The sequence below is a fragment of the Egretta garzetta genome, unplaced genomic scaffold, assembly GCF_000687185.1.
Source record: "Egretta garzetta isolate BGI_Z169 unplaced genomic scaffold, ASM68718v1 scaffold113, whole genome shotgun sequence".
In the NCBI taxonomy this organism is placed as follows: domain Eukaryota; kingdom Metazoa; phylum Chordata; class Aves; order Pelecaniformes; family Ardeidae; genus Egretta; species Egretta garzetta.
The window spans coordinates 861,510-883,973 of record NW_009259115.1 but is presented as its reverse complement, the minus strand read 5'-3'; the positions used below and the strand labels follow the sequence as shown (position 1 = coordinate 883,973).

At 41.1% G+C, this 22,464-nt stretch overlaps 1 protein-coding gene across 1 annotated transcript in view; it reads left to right on the top strand.

Moving 5' to 3' along the window:
* IQCA1 (IQ motif containing with AAA domain 1) overlaps positions 1-22,464 on the top strand; it is a 100,030-nt gene that overhangs the window by 25,373 nt on the left and 52,193 nt on the right. Inside the window, exon 6 of the mRNA XM_035891069.1 lies at positions 16,484-16,568. Coding sequence (XP_035746962.1) covers positions 16,484-16,568 — 85 coding nt within the window. The remainder of the gene's footprint in view (positions 1-16,483; positions 16,569-22,464) is intronic.

Genomic DNA, 22,464 nt, shown 5'->3' with positions numbered 1-22,464 from the left:
GTTACCAGAAACAAGAGGATTGTTTGTGTATGGCGGGAGAGAGTGGAGCCCACAGTTCTGCAACCTGTTTTCCCATTGATTGGAATCAACTATCTGGCTTTGACAGCCATTTAAAAAATAAAACCCCCACACCTTCAGTCCTTCTTTCTTGCTTATGGGAACAGCATGTTGTCCTCTTCTAAAAAAAGCGTGAACCCCTCTAATTCTAAAGGAGGGACAACTGTTATTAAGTCCATCTGCAGTTAATCTACTTTATTGGGTGTCCACGGATTTACAGGAGGCAAGGGACACCTCTGGAAGCTTCTGTGCAGTGGCAAAAGTTGCCTACTTCAGTGCACGCTAAAAATTTACGAGTGTGCTGACATTAATGGAGGTGGCTTGATGGCTTTTGGAGGGGATCAGCCGGAAGCCCCTGGATTGCTGTATTTCTCATACTTGGTGAAACACAGATAAATCTTGGTGGCGGGTATCTGAAACAGTAAGACCAGTTGAACCCTGGTGTCACGCCTCCAGAGAGGCACTGATAACATCACTAGTTCTGCTTTCTAAATCACCACAAACTCTGAAATATGTTGCCTTTCCAGTTGTGTAAGGCTCCTTGAATTTACACTTCAATTTATGATTGCCACCTCTGTACAGTGATTCAAAGCATATGCAAAGGACTCTGCTGCTGATCCTTAATTTTGCTCATTGAACCATCAGAAGTTTGAAATAATTAAGGAACAAAAAGATGACTCTTAAAACATCACAGGTGCAAATCAAGCTTCCCAGGGGGTTTTCAACATAATAAGTCATCCTCATGAACTATGATTTAATCATTAAGTGCACCAATGCTGCACTTAAGCACATCTTCGCCAGCTTTCCAAACAGATAGGCATTCATACATCTGAAATCACGAAGTTGTTAGTGATCTTCCCTGAATGATCCCCCTTTCCCTGATAGTTCTCTTACTGACTTCATGTTACTGAAAACAGGGTCAGGTCCTGATACTACTTAATACAGCTAAGTCCTTATCCTAAGCAGAATCCCATCAACTTCCAGGGGGGTTCTGGAATAAGACACTGTGCAAGAGCAAGTTTATCAATATCAGGGCTTTTTCAAGGGTATTACAGACAGGCAGAAGCACATACTCTTGCTCCCAAAGGACTTGCTCTCCAAACAGTTCACCACCAGTGCAAGATCAGGGAAAACTATTTCAGTGCCGTAGCACTTTTCTTCTGAAATGCTCAATCATAAGCTTTCTGCTTGTGATGGGCTTTTCCTCAGCATCTTGCAGCAAATGCTCAGAACTTCAAGTGTCTGCAAGCACATACTCATCTTTTCATCAGGCATGATTTGCATCGCATACCTCTTGCCATGCTTGCATATAAATTATGCATTAGCAACATTAAAAGCTCATTCAGATCTGAACAGTCACACATTAGCGAAGCCATAATGAGCATGTTTCTTCTTCAGACCAGTCTCTCCTCCTCCACTTTTCTAGTCAAGCTGCTTGCTTCTAAATCACTTTGCCCAGAAAGACTTAACCTTTTCCCCACCCCATTTCACAGTCCCAGTTTCTGTCTCTGCAGTTTTCAATGGTGAAGCTGTAACTACTCTGGTGACTGTAGACCAAAGGAAAGTTGCAACTCTTTATTCTAAGTCTTGAGAGCAAAAGGATGGGTCCAATGTGACATTCTCATTTATTTAGCGTAAGTAAAATTATGCCTTTAACTAGTCTCCATTTGGAAAAACCTGAATTACGTGGGCCAGTATTTTCAGGCCTATATATCATAAGTTGAATGCTCAACATCTAATCTTTCAGCCCAAATAGTTAATAGCTTGACAAATCCATGGTCAGCTGAGAAACAGCTTTGTAATGCATAGTGTCAAGAAGTGACACCGGGGAAGTGGTAAAACCAGAACTGGAAAATTAGTACAGCTGTTTGGGTGCTGTCAATCCTTGCCCTGCAGAGTATGCACAGCTGTTCATGTAAGACAAGAGCCAGGATAAGGTTAACCATCAGAGGTTAGAACACAGGAGGAACAACAGCAAGGAGATACTTGAGCACACATGAGAGTCATTCCCCATGAAGCCCCAGATAAGGCAGATAAGAGGAAGCAGGTCTTGCACAGTCTTCCCCCCTGCCGGTGCTGCCAATGACTGAGCTTTCTGAGTCCCATATTTGGTGCATAACTTTTTCAAATATTTTATAGGGATCCACAGCCTCCCTATTACAGGCCCAGTTCCAGCAAGTTAGGCAGCATGGTGTGGAGACAACCATAGGTATAGTTCTGCACATACAAACAGGACACTACTCTCTCGTTCCTAAGAGCACAGTATAATAATATAATGGGAGTAAAATGGATGCAATGAGCAAGGCCAAAGCAATCATAGAATCATTTAGGTTGGAAGAGACCTTTAAGACCATCAAGTCCAACTGTAGTAAGCCTCAGCACACATATTTGGTGGTACAGCAAATATGTTCAGCAAGGGAAAATTAGAGGACCAAAACCCAGTCTTTTGTACAAGGGCGAGTTGCTCTGTCCTATCCTGCTAGTTCTTTCTAGCCTTATTCTTGCAGAGATACCCATCCTGAGCACTATTCTGTAGGATGAATTCCTGGCTTAATTTGCTTCCTACTTTTTGGTTTGTAGCACTACAGAAGCAACACTGAAAAATTTAGGTTAGATCCCCCCTTTCTACCTTCCTGAGATGTCTCAAAGTGACCCACAATCCATTGATCTCGAGTCCAAGCCTCCTGCTTAGCATTAAAGCTCCTAAAAATATTCACTCTTATGTCTAGAAGTCTGGAATCAGCTAAAGTAAATAGCATTACTCCAAGTTGGTCCCATTTGCAAATAAGAAAAAAATATTGTAATTAGTTCATTTTCCTAAAGTCCTCATACCCATGTATAGTAACACTTAGGAATTAAAAGTTTGAAAATGCTAAGTGTTACCAACATAATACAACAAACCCCCCACTGGTATTGTCAAGGACACTTCCCAAACATTAGATTTATTTGTTGTCATAGATACTCACACAGACACAAACATGAGTTACATTCAGCGACTCAGACTTGCCAGCAGCTTATTACAATACAGCTCTACATGTTTTAAAGACTGAATTGGGCTTTTTCTGGAAAATGCTACAGTAGTGTGCCCTGTTCAATGGATGTGTTAGATTGCTTCAGAAAGGAATAAAGGAAGTGCAGTGTGGGAGAACTGCAGACTCCTAACATACCAGACAGGATTTCTGAAGGCAGAAACAGACAAATGGGGTGTTCAAAACTTGATAACTGGGGCCTGATTTTCACCTCAGAGCTGGTTTCTGTTCCAGTAATCCAGCTAGGTGCCTACTATGCTTGGCCCAGAGGGGCCTGCTGTACCATCTGATCTATTCTTGGTTTGACCAGCGTAGCATAGTCCTAATCAATGAGAAAGGAAGAAGGGAATGAATCCCAAGGGGAAGAGGAAGAGACCCAGCCCAGCTATTTTTTCACTCCACTGCAATAGGCAGAGGTGTCTTCTCCAGCAAGTTAATACAGAGCAGGTGGAAGAACCAATTTTCCCACTTCCCCATTTCCAACAAGCAAAGTGAATGAAGATCTGCTGGGATACAGGAACAAGAAACAGGCAGAGAAAAAAGGATCAGGAGTCCCACTGGTGCCTGGTAGAAGGACAGAGAGGCACTGAAGAGCCAGTCGCTGGCAGAGAAGAGGTGTTTGAGGGATATTCTGGGAAGAGAAAGACCAAGGAAAAGCTTAGAAGTAAGGAGAATAAAAATGAACACGAAGCACAGAGCAGTGGCTCCCAAGCTACAGCCCTTGCTCCACAGAACAATCTCTTTGGAGAAGCAAGCAGAGGAGGTAGAAAAGACATTTTCAGTCTTGGCTGTGTAGAATGCAAAGAAGAAAGGAGGCAAGTGGGGAAAAAAGAAACGTGGCATGGACTGACACAAGCAGAGTAAAGGGGTAGCAGAAACTGTCACAAGGAGATGGAGAGGTAGATTCAGAAGAGGAGGGATGAGAGGAGCATATAACTGGAAAAAAAAAGAACTGTAAGATACCAATTTGAAAAATAGGTACAGTTAGAGCCAAAGATTGATAGAAAATACTAATTGTATCCAAGGCAAAGACTGAAGAGCAGTCCTCAAACATGTATGCCAGCAAGCAAGCTCAGGTGGATATATAAAAAAAAAGACTTGATTGTCAGGAAGTCAGATTTGGCTATGGAGAGGATGAAGGCATGCAAGTTATGGCTGGGAATATGGCTGTGAATGACAGCCTGTTATTCTTTCTCACAAGAGAAGAGGGAAACATTTAATTCTGAAATACAGTTGTTTCACTGTTTTCACTGGCAGCGGGTTTTTCAGAGTTTACATGCTGGGGACCCTAGCAGCAGAGTGTCTGGTAGAATATAAGCCTGATTCGGGGCATTGCAGCTTCAGTATGCCAACGTGTTTATTTAACAAACTGTTGACAAGTTACTTAAGTGCTGAATTTCAAGTAAATTCCACACTCGGAAGACTTGCATCATCTAGCACAGAAAATACAGGCTTACACTGGAAATCGGGGTAATGTCTACCACACCGCTGAGACCACTTCCCCTCCAGTCTCATTTCTCCTTCCCCTCCCCTCACCTGTACCTTGGACAAAAGAGCTCATCTCTGAGTCAAATGTCAAATACGCAATTAGACTCAAACTCAGCTGCCGTAAGGTACCACTAAGGTTTAGAGCACAACTTCAGTGAAAGCAGGTTCTTAGGTGGCAAATAAAACATCCTGAGGCATTTAAATAGAATGAACTTACGCCCTTCAATTTGGGGCGTAAGTCAAATTCCAGTAGGGTTGAACAGAAATGGTGGGCAGTTGAGGGAGAAAAGAACACAGGCAGCAGAAGCAGGTTATCCCATCAGCCTCCAGATCTCTATAATGGACTAGCTGGTAACAGACTGCAGGTGACAGCAGCACACTGACTGCAATCCCAGGGCTGGCAAGCATGACAAGGACACATGAGGCAAGTCGTATTTTTTTCTTTGAGCTGATTACTTCCCTTGAGAGCCCCAGACTACCCCTTTGTAAGGTGGGCAGGTGTGCTGCATGGTAAGCATCTAGGTAAACTCTTCCCAATGCAAAGTTAGCATTGGTCAGAGTTGGTCCATCCAAATACTCTACTTGAATTGGATCTCAACTTAACACTGAAAAGGTTTGAAGATAGTATTTCTGTGGTCAGAACAAGAACTTGCCTGAAACCTGAGTCTCATCCGTTCCTTCCAGAGTCAATGTGTTTCAGTTTTACTGAGAATTTCAGCACTGGCAAGATTAGTCAGACTCCATCAAGCAGGTTGTTTTTATTATCCAGGTCAGAGTCCAGGGCTTTTAAGTCATGCTGCATTTCAGTCCTCTGCAGATACAACAGAAAATCTAATTATTTGTAGTAATTTACTTTAAACACACCCAGCTATTAGAATCACAAACCAGTTTTGTCTGCTGTGTGAGGCATCCTTATGACTTATGCAAGGGCAGTATTAAGAGTTACCATCCTAGGCTGAATAAGAGACATTTAACAGTGCATATAAGGGGGGTTGCTAGTTCTCCTTAGGCTCTACTTGTAGAAAATAATGGTTTCAACACAGTACCATTCAGTAACATACTGTACCAAATACAATATTGTTCGACTTGGGCAAAGAGCATAGAACCATAAAAGAGCTGGTTCAGTACTCACTGAGATATTTATGTAATACTGGGAAACTGCATTACCCTTAACTAAATCTGTTCAAATACACCCCTCTCTCCTCTTAGAGTGTCTTACTGACTCAGTAATCCTTTGGTGGTTTGGAAGGGAAGTTTTCTCTCTTGTTATGTATTCCCCATCACACAGGGAGACTGGCTCTTTCATACGGATTTTTCTGGAAAGCGTCTAATCCAGCAACCAATTTTGAAGATACTGGTTTAAAGCATGGCTATAAGTTAAAGGCTGCAGCCTGTGTAAGCTGCAGGAGTTCTCAAAGTATTCCAAGTCAAAATACAATTGCTCCAAGAGAGCAAATTCCAGAGCCGGAGCTCTGCCATCTTTTGTACTGCATACATGTGCTTCCCATCATTGGCTTAGCTCTCATAGCTTCTACAGAGTGGGTAACACTGTGCCCAAAAATATCATTACACCTTCATCCTCTTCTGGGAAATCATGTATAATGCTTGATTTTATTCTTTATGTGTTGCAAGGTTTGCAATTGCGGGAGGCCTGGGAACTAGTGGGAGCGAAGGTGGGAGCAGCTGATTGTAGCCGCTCCCACGTAATGCGCCTGTATTTCATTCCTGTCCAAGCCTAATCTTTACGTTCTTTGCCCAGGGGAGCTCTGCTATCCTGTAATAAGGCCATTCCAAACAACTGATCCTCTATATAGGCCTGTGAATTAATACATTTAGATTTCCAGTACTATAAAAAAATACAAGAGAGCCTTAAGGTTTAGCAAGTGAGTTAACCTGCCCTTCAAGTCTCAAAATTGCACTTCCCACACCACCTTACCTGTTATGGCACTTGGGTAGAAGGAAATTACCAATGTTTGGGTACTTTGCCTCTGCCAAGAGTGGGCTGCAGGTCCAGCTCCGAATTCCCATAGGACATCCCCACGCCTGTCCATGGGTCTCCAGCCAGGTGTCTGCCTCTTCCGCCACGTTGCATTCAACTCGCTGCAGCAGTAGCCCCATCTACCAAACAGGTACTTAAAAAGCACATTATTAAGCCATCATGTAAATGAACAATAATAAAAGAAGGCTCAATTTTGTGCTTATAATTGATTAAATTTGGGTGCATCCCACTGAGTAGCACATGCAGAACTCAGTCTTTTAGAGAGGCAATTCTACAAAAGGCATTCAATTCTGTATCAGTCTCCAAGATTGTCCACATTTTCAGCCAATTTAAGGAGATTGTAGATCATACACCAGAGACACCACACAGGTACAGAAATACAGCACTCCATTTTTTCTTTCACAAAACTAAAAGGTGAGAGGTTAATGAACTTGGCATCTCAGGGTGTTACAACGTGCCTCTTGGACTGCAGAGATGACTGGGTTTTCCAGTTAACACTGTTAATACCAGCCTGACACTGGCTTCTAATTGAGCTCACCTGGAATGTTTCTCCTTGTATTTTTAAATTCCCAAAGCAGAGATACTATGTTATTTTTCTTGCTACTGAGCTATTTGGTTATTAGCATTGACCAGGAGTCTGTAGACATCTCCAACTTTATATACAGGTTCTCTGCAACATTCTTCAATTCTCAGTTTTCTCCTGGTTTTGCACTCTGTGTACACCTGATTGTGATTTATTCAAATAAGGCTGCACAAGCCAATTGGGATGAACATTGAAAAATCAAGCACTGTGACTGCTTTCATATGCATGAAATTGCCTCAGATTTATCATTAAATAGTTCATTTAAACACTCATGCAAACCACACTGGATCTCTTGAGGTGGACAAGAATGTTAGCAGCAGTGAAATAGAGAGCGGCCTATTTAGTTGCCTTCTTTAAAACTTAGGAACATACTATGTGCCATTTTCAGCTTCTCATTCCCCTCTGAAGTTTTTCTTCCGCATCGCAAGTGCTTTTAAAGGAAGCGCAGTCTTAGCTACAAGTAAGTAGTGCTATTAGCACAGCACTACAATATTGGCCTTAAATGAAATAGCAAGCCACTCTCCCAAGCAGTAATGTGATGCCTGACAGATGCCGATTACACATTGTCCTTTACAAACGCTTAAAGTCAAATCATGGGCAGGCAGCAGGTCAGAGACACAGTGATCCATGAATGGGACAGCCATGATATAGTGATTGAAGAGGACAGTATGCACATACAGATCATTTTAATCCAGGGAGGCAAAAACCAATGCAAGTTAAAGTTATGCCAGGCTGGACTGTATTTCTTTCTGCATGGATACTATAGACATAAGGCAGACAGAGCTCTAGCTACTGAAATGTATCTGATGCCACCTTCAATATCACCTCAGATTTACCCATCTTCATCACACCGTGAAAGAATGCAAGCAGTTGCAAACCAGAATCACATCATTTTACTGCACTTGCATCAGGTAGGCTAGGTTGTTTTAACCACTGACACAAAAGGCTACATACTACTCTTATGTGCCATGCTGTATTTATTCCAGTATCTGAATAAGGGTAGATCAAAGCACAAAGCTTCTCTGTTCATTTTCAGGCTCTAAGTCCCCAATATTCTGGACAGATACAAAGGGTGCATGTGCTGTATAGCACATACAGGGAGTTTGATATGCCCCAAGTATGTTGAATTCATTATGCACACACACAACTATCCATCCAGCAGACGAGCAGTAGGTTCAGGGAGAGCACAGTCATTTCAGAGTTTTTAATCAGCTAATACCTCTAATACCCTTGAAATACTTCAAGTACCTTTCACAGTCAGGTGGTGGCAGAAGAAATACAGCATACGCAAAACCATTTCAGAACAAGGAGGAGAGCAAAGTCATGAGAGAGCTGACACAGAGTTTGGGTCCAAGTGGCACTTTTCCAGGTGGGCGACCTGTCCAGCACACCATTTCTTAACCCTCCCCCCCCCCCCCCCACAACCCCCTCCATGCTCACAGCAAAGCAATTTAAAGCAGCCACACCCAGTTTACAGCCTGCTTTCCCTTCCAGAGAGATACGTTTTGTTTCACCAACACCTTGACTTCTAGAAGCGAAAGCGATTGCTTGAATTTCTCATAAACAAGTCCAATAAGACAAAATGCTCTCTATACTCCATTTCACTCCAAATCCCAAAGAAATTTGTGATGTTGGAGGGTAAGTTATTTCTTTTGGCTGGCCTTGCTACAAAAATCACATACTTTATTTTCCTCTTTACAGAATTCATATTGTGTTAATAAAGTACCGTTGATTCCCTCTGGCTGACTCTGCAGGAAAGCTATTCTCGCAAAGCTTCTAGTCTGAGTTAAAGTAATCTTGCTTAAAACTGGCTATAATTGTTTCAGTCTCTTAAGTTTAATACTAAGCACAGGAAATATTGCCAATTTGAGTCAGGATTCGGCATTCTGTGAAGGCAGGATAAGCTGACCAAAGTTAAGGAATTCAGTAAATGCAAGGGGAATTTAACCTGGCATTTCTTTGAGCCAGCTTCTGTATTTTTTGACCTTGCTCTAAGGAGAATGGAAAGGTAGAAGAATATCAAAACAGATGAGAGTTCAGAGAGAGTTGTGTGCTCCAAAGAACTCGTTACTCCATCAGCCAAGTCCCCCAGACATGGGGCTGGGCCCTGAGGGGAGTTCTTCCTCTGCAGGAAGGATTGCTCAACCCACTTGCCTTACAGCTGGGTTGACAGGATTACCTTCTTCGAAAGGCTGTAGACAGTCAACAGGAAGCTCACACTGAAAATAAGCCCCGGGACAGTCTGACTGTGTCATCTGATGGTGAACAAGTCCAAAATAGAAGGACAGGCAATAAAAGAAGTGTAGACCTAGGAAGCAAAACACGGGTGCAGTGTTGGATGTCAGTATCTGTTCTCTAGCTGTCAGAAGCAAAAAGGCAGGATTTCTGATTCTCTCAGGCCTGTTTCTGATAAGCAAGATTTTACCCCAACACGAGCTCGTAGAGTCGATTGGAAATCCTCACTAACAGGGCAGTTACCAGTAGGCCTGGCAAGGCCAACAGCACTAGAAATACTGTGGGCTAGAGACTGCTGTGTGGCACTGTGAAATGCCCTGCTTCTTGCTCAGAAACCATTCCCTCCTAGGGCAGGGATGGGACATCCAGGTGTCCTTGGGTCCACCAGGAGATGCTTTCACTGTTACTGCAGAGAGCCTTACATCAGGCTGTTCTGCATTACAGGAGTCAAGCCAAAAAAACCTAAATAACCTTATAGGAATCTGCTTTCCAGTCCCTTTAATCTTTTTTCCATTTAGGTACCATGGTGGGTAAATTTAATACTCATCTTCCCTACGTTTGTCTAAGCTTTCAGTATGAGTTGGATGTTAACAGCTTTTACAAAGGAGTTCAGTTACACATAGGTCAGGATGTGACTTCTCCCGATCCTGAGTTAATTCAGGTTTGAGCTCTGAGAAAACTTTTGGCAGTATTTTTTGAGGGTAGGAAGAGACATGCAAAATCAGAGCACCAGAACATTTTGTGAGTGATGATATTGCCAAATTTTTGTTCTGTTTTTTCCAATTTTTTTTTTTTAATTTAAGCTAATACTGGAACTGTAAACTATTTTTTTTCTCCCTGGCATTATTAATGTCCATATTGGCCTTTATTTTCATTCAAAAATTTAGCAGTAATTTACAGTGCTACCTTCCCATGTCTCCAATTCATTTCAAGGAGAAAAAAAAAAACATTGCCATTTTAAACCAGGAATAATTTTTGTCAGAATTTTGACGTTACCAATAGGTGAAAAAAATCCTTTTCCCCTATGGTTTACAGCAGGGAGCGGGATAACCAGGAGTACTGGCAGAGAAAGCTCGTGCCCAAGACTGTATGAAGGAGAAAATTCTCTTTTTTTCAGTACACTAATTACCTATTGCTATCCTTAAAAGACCAGGAGGATCCTTGAAGAGGTAAAATAACTTTATGACAAAGCAGAACAAACTATTCAACTGTAAGAACTCAAGAAGCTTAAGAACAACTGTACTGGGTCAGCCAAAGGTCTACCTTTCCTGGCCAATAATACTACATGTAATAAAACTATCAGAGAGAATTACCACATTCCACATTTAGTTCTGTTCCCAACTATTACTTGGCTTTGAAGCTCAGTTCTACCATTTCAGATCTAAGACAGGCATTTGGTACCCAAAAGACCATCTATTGTTTCTAATTATGATAGTTACTGTAATAAAGGGTATCACCTTTCCCCACAAACCTTTCACACTCATTCCTCCATGGGAATGTTTCTTCTTGCACATTGTTGGTCTTGCAGCACTTGATCTTAAATTTTTAAAGCCAAATATTTATCCAGAACAATAAAGTTTCCAATCCTCCAAACACTTCTCCCTGCAAGTTACTCCACTGAATTACTTCCATGCATAACAATCACACATGGAAGCAAACACTTGGATCAGGACCTTAGATAAAACACAAGTTGTAATGTGTCTGTGTCCAAACCCATTAAAGATGATAAGAAGCCTGTAGAAATTAACCTTGCTTTATAAGTAATTTTATATTTACATAGGTTATTTTTTCTGAAAGTGATTTTTCAAAGAGCTAAAGAAAGCACACACAAAAGGAAAGAAAATGCCACAAAGACACCTAAAAACCCAACACTGCTAGTAGTTTGAGAACACCCATATCAGGTGGGCTTACAGAAACAGGCAAGAACTACAAAACAACAAGGGGTTTATTTCCTTAAAGTGTTCCCCCCACTTTGTTTTTCTTCCTTTTCTGCACAGAACACACTGCTGTCCCTCTGCCTAGAGAGTACAGCCATCATTCATGCCTTTTCTTCTGTGCACAGCCCACATCCTTTCTTACCCTGAAAAGAGTTAAACCCTCTTTTTCCTCCAAAGAACAATTTTTTATTTTCCTGACAAGGCCTTTTATGCAATTAGCTAGAGAAGCCATGGCCAAAAAGAAAGAATAACACATGTAAAATCATGCCAGAGAACAGAGAAGGTAGTAACTTGTTGAGTCTATTACCAGACAAAATGTTTAAATCAATGGTGTGTTCTCATAAATCAACAGCCATATTTAGCCTTAACTACAACCATCCCTGAGCAATGTGGAATAGAAAGAAAACACTTAAGAAAAAAAATGGTAATGCTCATCAAATGAGCTGGGGAGGAAGCAGGAGATGAGACGAGCACAGTGTAGGGTCATCACACACAAAAGGAATTTATTTTATAGGTCAGAATTGAGGTGCCGCAGCGTTCAGTGCTGAGCAGAGACTGCCAATCACACCTACTCATACCAAGTCTGGTGGCGATTTGGAGATGTTAAAGAACCATTCGAACCTTGTTAAAACCTGGACACTTACATAGCTTGTGCGCTAAAACAAAAATTGAGCCCAGATGAGCCAGAACTCTATGCTACATGATCAGAGACAAAAGTTTGCATTGCAGACCATAGAAGATCATTCTTTTTCGATTACACTTGACAGATCTAAATTATCTTAAGAATAAGAAGTTTGGAAAAGGGGAGAGCAGTAACAGTGAACAGAATGTAAGACAAGAAACAGCACAAGAATCTCAGTAGATCCTTTTCTTACTTTGCTGGGAGTGGAAGAACATATCTTTTCACTCCTCCATCTTTGTTCATCCCCTTACTTTTTCGGTTGAGCTGGTTTGATTCAGATTTAGGGCCTCCATTCATTCCAGTTAGATGGCTTTTCTGTAAAGCTGTTTACCAAACCCATGCTATGTTCCCATTGCCAGGATTTCACTGCTTTCCAGAAGACTAATGGATTTCTCACATACCACGGTTTCTAAAGGTCCCTTCTTCAGCAACATCCTCCACAGCACAGAAACATTTAGTAGTTCTGTTTAAGCAATGGCTCTCACCCAATGAAAGATATTTGCCTCCTCTGAACTCTGTTTGGCACTCATCAGTTTGATTTGCAGCAGTCCAAGCAAGGGTCCCAAACACAAGTTCCTGTTCAGTGGCCTGTGAATACACAGCAGGGAGCAGGTCACCCACAAGAACCATCTTCGGCTCCTTGCCTGCAGACTGGGAAAGCAGCAGGCTTTAGGATCTTTAGTCTATAAGGGCTTCCCTAGGGTACTGCTGAAGATTCTCCCAAGGCGGAGGTTCCTTCCTAGCCCTATACTTCTGTCTCACCTTATTTGACTTCTGTGCAGCCATAGTCTGGTCCCACCAAGCAGCCATACTTTTTACAAGTTTCATTCATTCATTTAGGCAAACAGTTTTACTAGAACTGCATCCTCCATATAGAAATCAGATGGTTACGACAGAATTTGCTTCTGCTCTTGCTTGCAGTCCTTAACACATTGTCAACACTCCCACTGAAGCAATCATGTTGAAAATAAGAGTCGCTTCTTCCAGTTCTGGCATTTGCACATTTTTACAAGATGCTGAAAAAGCACAATTGGATTTTTTTTCCCCCACAAATGTTGAGACAATAATAAGTAACAGATTCATTGAGTTTTGACTTGCCTCAAAACCAGGTGTTTCTGACATGTACCACATCTCAAATATATTACACACTCCAATACTCATTCTTACCAAGAGCTTAAGCTTTTTACAGTCTCCTCTCCCCATCAATGTGCAAGACTTTCAGACTTTCCTGACCACCAGTTTAGTTTTTGCATAGCTCTGCCTTTTCAGTGACACACAGAGAAAGCGTCAGGGTGCAGGAACTTTGTGGCTAATGTGTCAGCTAGACATAGCAACTGATGTACAAAGAAAGTGTCAAAGTACTATGAATATCAAAAATAAATGCTGGGCAGATTAGAGGAAATGCAGACCAAGTAGTTTTCTTTTTTCACTCAGCCAAGAGAGCATCTAACAAACACCAGTCTGAAATTCACGCTCAGCAATCTCTAATATGCTAAAGCCTTACAGTGACTGTAGTTGCAACTCAACTTTTGGAGTCGATGAACAATGCAAGCGCAGGTATAATGCTCTTCTACTCCCCAATTCAATTTTCAACCTAGTTGCTGACTATAGGAACCTCTGCAGCTCCACCTTCTGTAAGTCTTCATTTACAGCATGGTTGTGCCATTAGTGCCACATAGGCAGAATCAAGAAGGATTTCCACCACAGAGCTCTCCTCTACACTTCCAACAAAACAAAATAGCATGCTAGGCTCAAGTTTGGAGAAAGTTCTTACTTCATCACGATTACTTTTCTTTCAGTACTATTGCCTTAGAACTGGCTCTAATCACAAATACTTCATTGTTTCCAGGAAGTTTCGAAAGGGGAGGGCAGTTTAAAATTATTTGAACAATTACTATTGTAAAGCAAGCTCAGAATTGTTCTACATGTTTGGAAGGATCCTCCTAATTCAAGAGCTGTTCAGTGAGACATGCTTGGTGGGACCCTCTTGAGCTATAGGTGACATGTAGCTTACCTAACGGAACAAAGATACAGGAATATCCTTGGCTGTTCACAGAGTGCATGCTGGCTGCTCATTTTATCCTGGTGTTTTGTCATTACCAAAAACTGTAAAACAACCTTATACAAAATAGTTTAGGTCCATCTCAATCCAAATTAACATCTTACAACAAATACCTGAGACAACCCATTGTGATGGTTCCGAGTAGAACGCTGCCAAAAAGTGAATGGAGAAGGACAATTGAGATCCATTAAATTTAAAATGGACTTTTGACCAGAAGATCAATGACTGCATTTTTCTGTGCAGATTTACAGGCCAAATGAATCCCTGGTTTAACCTCTGAACTCAGAGGGTTTCATAAAGAGAGGAATTTGTCTATAAAGGTCATGCATGTGCACGCTCTCCAGTCACTACAAGATTGAAGCTATAGTCATTTAAACCTAGAAGAGAGAGGAAAACCCACAAGAGGTCGGATAGGGAAATGAGACTTAAGAATACTGCTCCCTGACCATTGGACAGCAATTGATATGCTAAACAACAGTACACAGGAAAGGCTGACGTCCGGATAAAACAGATGTCCCTGAAGAATTAACACAACTGAAACACACGGTAGCTGTCTGCTCTCAGGTCACCGATGACCATGGGAACTCACAGTCTGCATTGCCCTCAATGGAAGACCCAGTCCCTGGACAACTGACTGGTTAGTAAACAGCAGACACTTTTCTTCCACTTATGTGACAAGCTTGGCATTACTTTCTCTTCACTTCAAGTTATTTTTCAACATAAGCACTTTCTGTAGCTGCTACAAAAAGGTGAGATGAGCCATGTCATCCCAAACAGCTGCACCAGCTGCAAGCAGAAGAATCACACAAATTACAAATTATAAACAGACTGGAACCCACTTCCAAATTTGAGAATTTGATAAAATTTCTACAGCACTCAGATATACAGTCATCATATATATCCAAAGGGTAAATATTTCCATCTCCAAGAGCTGTAAATGATTTAAAAGTGAAAAGCTAATACAAATACCGAATGCAACGCTAATAAATATTGAAAGCTGGCACGGATACCACATTCAGTGGGTGGTGGACTCCAAACTGATTCTTCACCCACAGTGTATATTGCCTTTCCTTCCTCCCAGCTGGCATTAGTAAAGTAGCAACAGCCTTAATATCAGATTTTGAGAAACTTGTTGCTGTAAGCCAGACTTACAGCAGCATTTAAAACAAGATTGTGTTTAACATAAAATTGAGCTATTTTCTGGCTGTTTGTAATAAATGAAACATGATCTAACATTAAATGAACTAGATGATGTAGGGTTTTGAGGCCAAAATCCCATTATTACTAGATAAAAAAAGAAAATACACTAACAGTTACATCCCTCTGTTCATGCAAACTGGTTTCTGGGAATGCAGTGACCAAAGTTTTGCATCTGTTTGTACACAGAACTAGTAATTGTTGAACATGCAAGTCAGAGCTTACAATCATAGATGAATGTTTGTTTATTCTTTTGCAATTTGTATTGCATTAGTACTAGCTAGGCATCCAAACTGTACACATGGTACTACAGAAACATAACTGATGCTCTGTTCCAAGGTTCTCAGTTTAAAATTGAGTCTACTGCTTGACAGTAGACTACGAAAATCCCTTAAGGTACCAGTTGTTTTAAAAAAATGAAAGCCATTTTTATGAATCACATTGACCTTTCTGAACTATTTTCTTCTCAGGGGAAATTTCATTTCATTTAGAGGAAACGTTACCATTCTGTTTGAAAGTAGCACAAGGATTTTTCTGAAGCGTCAGAATTTTCTTTGGAACAGAAAGTCTTCCTGATATTACCAAACAAACAGAAAGTCTTACTGATGTAATCCAAAAAGCTACAAAAGTGAAAGAAGCGACACATTATTATTAATATAAATGGCCTTCAGATTGTAATTATTATTTATATCTTTTAATCTCTTTCTGAAAGGTCTGGAAGCGCCCTATGTTATCCATGAAACCTTACTACAAAGCCGCTCATTGCCCCCTCCCCAGCTTCCATCACCACCTAATTGTGCAGCTACATTGGAAATTTTTAAGGGTGAGACCTTCACACAAAAACACAACCTAGAATTTGTAGATCAAAATCTGATTTAAATTTTTTTTTTTTAAAAAGCTAGATGTTGAAAGCAGAGAGCAGAGGTATAACCATAAACACTTTAAGCTAAGTCTCTCAGCTGTGAAGTGATATGCAGTCCTAAGAAATTCCCTGAGAACTTTCAATGTTTGGTGGGCCCCAGGACAAGAGACATGGGTTAGTAACTGGTTTAATGAATTCACTGGACAAGAACCACCTGTCACTGGAGGGAATACAGCCCTCTTTTTGAATAGGAGGTGAGGGAGGGTACGCTTCCCCACCATCAAACATCTTTGTCAACCAGATGAAAAACTATGGATTTTAATTCCTTTTCCATCTTTTGTTTCTCACACAGGCATATCATTGGCAAGTTTCCTGACTATCCTACTGAAGAGGCAGGAGGTTCAATGGCTATTCTTTCTCAAAGAACTCCAGAGCAGGTACTGTCACTCCTCTAATGCAAAAGGTTAATGGGACTGGGGAAGGGATCACTTTAAATTTTTCATAACAATGGTCTCTAGCACTCCAGGAACCTTATTTTTAAAGAGCTTTTTCCTGCACATGAAAGGATTGTTTTCTTCCAAGGTAAGCCACAAAACTCACTACCAAAATTTATTCCCTTGCAGGATGTACAGCCACTTAGTCATGGTGGAAGGTGCTCAGGCATGCAAGTTACACATAGATGTACGTTTGAGGGAGCTAAGAGGAAAGCTCAGCTACAGAGGGTTGCCCTCCTGTTGCAAAATCCATGTAGTTAGACAGTTGCTAGCTACTGGCAGAAATATATATTAAACAATTTAAAGAGCCTTGATTTAAAATAGGCATCCAAAGCTACCCCAGAAGCTAAAATTGGTTTTAGTGTGTTTGCATTTGGTATCAGCGCAGTCTAGCAATTATTAGTTTAGTGTAAGCAGAGAAGAGTTTCTTATGCAGGCAGGCCTAAGCCTTGATTTACTGCCAAGGATCTGTTTAGCGAGCTTGAACAAAGGGCACATTCAAGTGAAGGAAGTATCTTAGTTTATCTTATGTATTCTTGTGGTGAACTCAGATGCTTCTCCTGGTAAAATCCCTCTTCTGACTTCTCTCGATAAAACAAGTGGCTGATAATCTCTTCCTCTGATCATCTGGGTGCCACAGAGAAAGTGATTAAAGGCCAGTGGAAGCAGTGAAGGCACTTGGAGCCAATTCCACCCTCCAAAATGATCTTAGAAGCATGAGTCTGTTGAGGGAAATCGCAAACAGGAAGCCTTGCACACAGGAGCAGGATTTGGCCCCTGAATGAACCAGGCATGGTGGCTACTAGCAGGCTAGGAAAACTAAACTGTCAATAACTGACCTCTGTGGTCCTTAAAGCTCCCCTGTTGAGACAGATTGTTGTGTTCACTAGCTGCCTGCAACTGGTGATTAACACAGGTATGGTAAAACAGTATTTTTGGTTCAGTCCTTCCTGGAATCATAGGAGAAAAACAGGGAAAGCCTGGAGCATGTTAGCAGCATCTGTTGTGGTTTGAGGGGACATAAATACAGACTAGCCCAGCATAAAGCACAATACTCTAACCATTATGTACTTCGCTTACAAAAATATGTAAGAAAATAGCTACAAACACCTCGCCCTGCCTCACTAAAACTGAGCTCGGGGCATACTCCTGGTTTTAGCCAAGTTCAGAGTACGCCTAAGGTCAGCCCCACTGGCCTCTGTATCTAAGCCACTCTGTTGTTCAGTCCCAGACAGAGTCGGGATGAATAATGCCAAAGAGACCCCTCGGTTAAGTTTTCAGCTTCTAAAGTAGAAACACATGCCAGAGTCAAGGCAGCTTTGTTGGCTGCTCTGAGCAGCGGGGGAGCCACCCAGCAAGTATGGCTTTATTGCTAGAGAAGGCTTCAGGGGACTTCAGGCTAATTAGACCTGCAACCAACAAGAATAAACACGATTCAGAAAGAAAACATTGCAAGAAATTATACTGAGCAAAACTGGATATGGTAGTAGATTCTGGAGAAATGTATTCTTCCTGTCCTACTCCCAGCTTTGAATTCTCACCTTCAGCTATTTTGTTGTCTTTCCTAGGCATCTGCTTTCTCTTTGCATAAAAAAAAAGGAAGCCAAAAGTCTAGAGAGATTGTTTTACTACCCATTTTTCCCCTGCATAAAAGAAAAATACCTGGAAGAAAAAAATGCGACTATTTTCCCAGCAAGTTTCCACTATCAGTTATCTGATTTTCAAAGATTTTTTGAGCCCCTTTTTTCCTCCTTTTTTAGCCAGCACAACCAAGAGCAGAATGTATGTCACAACCTTAACAGATATCCAGACTGCAGGTGGCAAAAGAAAGTTCAATATGTTCATGATTTTACCTGAATGTCAGACAAGTAAAATATTTTTCGTTCAACTGAGTCAGCTGCATATTAAAAATCCCTAAGGCAACTGGTTTTGTTCCATACTGGTCTACTGGGCAACATAGTAAATGAAATCCTGGCCCCATTGAAGTTAATGGGAGTTTTGTCCTTGACTTCAGGGGAGACAAGATTTCACCTCTTGTACGTATTAGCTTCTGTGAATGGGTTGGTTACTCCCAAGTTAAACTCTATGAAAAATCAGGACTGAACTGTATTTAAAAAGCAAGCATTTTATAAGACTTGGGTAAAGACACTTTGGGGAAAATAAAATACAAATTAATCACTTCACGAACCATTGCTGCATTATTATACATTCTATATTTCTTTATCCTTTGACAACTCTGACCTTACTTGACTTTGTAATGTAGCTGGCCTTCTGCACAAACTGCTTTCATGACATTTTACAAATACCTTTCAAAAAGATATGCCAAAGAGATCCCGATGCAAAGTACTTGGTCAGAAAAAAATGTACTGTCTCTTGACTGAAAAAAAGCTTTTTTTCTACTTTACATACTCTTCAAGAGAAATTTAAGATTCTGAGATGTCAGTGTAATTTCCCTGCATCTGTTCCAGATGTCTATCCCTAATGGTTTTTTAAGTTTTGCTCCGAAGATAATCATCAGATGTGACAATTTTTAGCTTCACCCTTATACTGCTGCCAACAGAATTATGATCTCTTCCTGTAGTTCATTAAGTCTCATCACCATGAAAATAAGCCAAGAGAGTTGCCATTTAGCAGATATATTTCTCCTCTCCCAACTCCCCCTCATTTCCAATATTAAATAACATATCAGAAAGATGCTTTCTTACCAAGATTTTGGTTGTACGTTCAATCTCATTTCCAATATTAAATAACATATCAGAAAGAAGATGCTTTCTTACCAAGATTTTGGTTGTACATTCAACTGCTGCATGGCGGACAAAGTCATTTCCACATTACTGTAATCACAGTATCTGATCCAGCAGCATCTAGAGAAAGGGTGAGAAAGTATGTGTTAGCTGCTGTGCAAACATATGCTCCTGATCCCCACTTGGCTCTCTGTGCAATACTGTGCTGCTAATTAGTATTCATTATTACCAATAGCTAAAGATCCTCATGAATCCCAGTAATCAGTTTGATTGTGAATGGCAGTACAAGAGATCCCAGTAGTTAGTTAATATTTAATTAATATCCCTATTTCCCAGGTAGGGACAGTAAAATGCAATCTAATACTGCAATATTCACATGCACACACCCCCCCACGTGTAATATCTTATTCACTTTTACCAAATGAATAGACCACAAATAGCTGAGCTGCAAAGCATCAGAGAAGGAGCTGTAAAGCATCAGAGAAGGATTCAAGAGGCTGCATAGACTTGTACTTTCTAGTATCCAGCATTTTGCAAATATGCTTTTATCTTGACAGCAAATATACCAACTGTATTTTTCAGTAATAGAAGTAAATACCTACAGTTACACTCACCTTTATTTCCTTTGCCCCGTACTATTCTGGATGCTTCTTTTAGAAATTATCAGGCTGGATTTTTCCACAAGTGCTAAACGCACAGGGCCAGCTAGAGCTGGGCGCCTCAAAGCCTTAAAAATTCTGATTACTTCAAGTTAACCATGCGGGAGGATGGATGTGGTACTCAGTTTCTGTTAAGCTACACAACAGGTAGATGTATTCACCTCCAGACAACGATTCACTGCAATGAAGCCATTCAGCAGGTAGACTCCTAGTCCAGCAGCTCTCCATGTCTGTGAACATGATCTGTATTGGCTGAAATCAGTAGTCAAGGTTGTATGCCTAAAGCCAGGCAGTGTCAACAACCCCTTTTCACCTCTACCACCCACCTTCCCCAAAAAAACCTACATCAAAGCTAACAGATTTTTCATAAACACATTCAGTGGAGACTGAAGTTTTGAAGTGTTTGCCAGAAAACACACACAAGAGTGAGTTTAACCGTTAAGCTACATTTGGGTGATATCTGCCAGATGGAAAAAGACTAGAGCATGTATAAATCATGGACTGAAATGCATAACTATTAAAGCCAACTGTAAGATTTTGCAAGATCCCATAAAGCTATGAAATCCCACCCAGCATTTTGAATTCATTCCTGCAAGAAACACACCACTGGGGTTGTTTTTAACAGCTTAAGCTTTGCTTGCAGGTGCACACCCAAAAGTAAACAACATCCAGAAATGCCTTGCCCGGAGAACACTGCATTAGTAAAAGCTACACAAGTGAATTTGCCTGTGAGAAGGCACAAATCCAGAACACTGACCCTCAGCTAGCTTGATGGCCAGGCACATCATGATGAAAATAACATCTCTTCCACCTGATGAAAAAAAATATCACCTATAGAAAGAGTTGTAATTCAATGTCCTCAAGCTCAGGAGGCAGGATAGGGGAAAGCACATTTACAGCACACTGCATGTTACATACAAGTGATGCAAATGGGCAGTCCAATGCTTGGCATGCTACTCTTGAACACAGGGATGGCATCTCTTCCCATCTCAAATAGTCCTGTTTTCTTGAAGAAACTTTTTTTTTGCCCTAGATTTCAAAATAGCTTCTTCCTGTAGAGTTAATACTCAAAGAGAGCACATTTTCTCTCCAGCAACACTAGGCTATGTGTATATAAAGTGTTTCTGTTCACAATGGTTTTAGAGCCAGAATTACAAGGCTCTGACTGTCTCTCACCTTCCGCAGCTGGAGATCCAGAATTCCCAAACTCACTCTATCCTGGCATTTCATTTATGCCCACAACCCTAATAAAGACAAGAAGTAAGGTTTTCTTTCAATGGATGAGGGAAGGGCTTATTCTTGAGGAAGAACATTTATGTCAAGTATCAGCTTGCCTGAGCCAACGCCAAGCTTTCCATGACTGAGGAACATAGAACACGAGTCCTGCTGGGAGCTGGGAGTTTTTCATATACTTGTCTCATAAACCAACATCAGGCATTTCCATTCATAGGACACACTGTTTTAGTGTCCCTCTCTTTCGCAAAAAAGGGGATTTGCACTGCAAGAGTTTGGAAACACACATGAACTGATGTATGAAAAGTCAAATTGGCCTTCTGTGGGATGTCAGTTTAGAGGAAAATGGTTTTTTTTTTCCAGACTCGGAAGAAAATGTTACAGGAGAAGAATCATCACTAGCATAACAAGTACAGAGAGCCACTTCAGAAAAGTCAGGCTCCGCATGCTGATGGCATTGCCAGCTGCATGGCTTTGGAGCACTTCCCCAAAACTACTTGGCATCTCAGGCTGCATATATGTTGCCTAGGCATCCAGGAGAGAGGCTGTATAGGTGTTATTTGGATGTATGCAACCTCTGCCTGCAGTCACTGAGAATGTTTCTAGACTTGGTTTCTTGTGGTACTGTACATTTCACTCAGTGCTGACTGCAAGCACCATTTTTCTCTGTTCCCTGTATGAGCAGTTAGTTCAAGACTTAGCACCATAACTCATACCACAGTTCTGAAAATCACAAACTTTTTTCTTGCCACCTTACAAAACTGATGAAGGCAAGACAGAAAGGCAAGGACAGTTCAACATTTCAGTCCCATTATAGCAGGTTCATGAGAACAGAAACTCTATAACCCCTTTCAGTATCATTCATCTGTATAAAAACATGAAAGCTAATAATTCCAGTCACAGTCTGGATATACTTAATATCACCAGACAAACTCAAAAACACTGCTTAAAATTAAAACCTTTTGTCAATCGCATGTGTGCTTACAGGTATCCTGCTGGATAAGGCCACTCCTGAGATGCTGGAAACTGTTCAGGTTACCCTCTGGTAAGCAGTGAGAGCAGAGTGTGGAGGTGGCAAGGTTGGATTTCTGTCAGGGTACTACTGCTGCAGTGAAGGATATACTTTGAGTAGCTCTGTTGGTTTTGGATACAAACAGGCCTGCTGGGACACTACAGACCTATTTTGAACTTGAGTCAATCTCT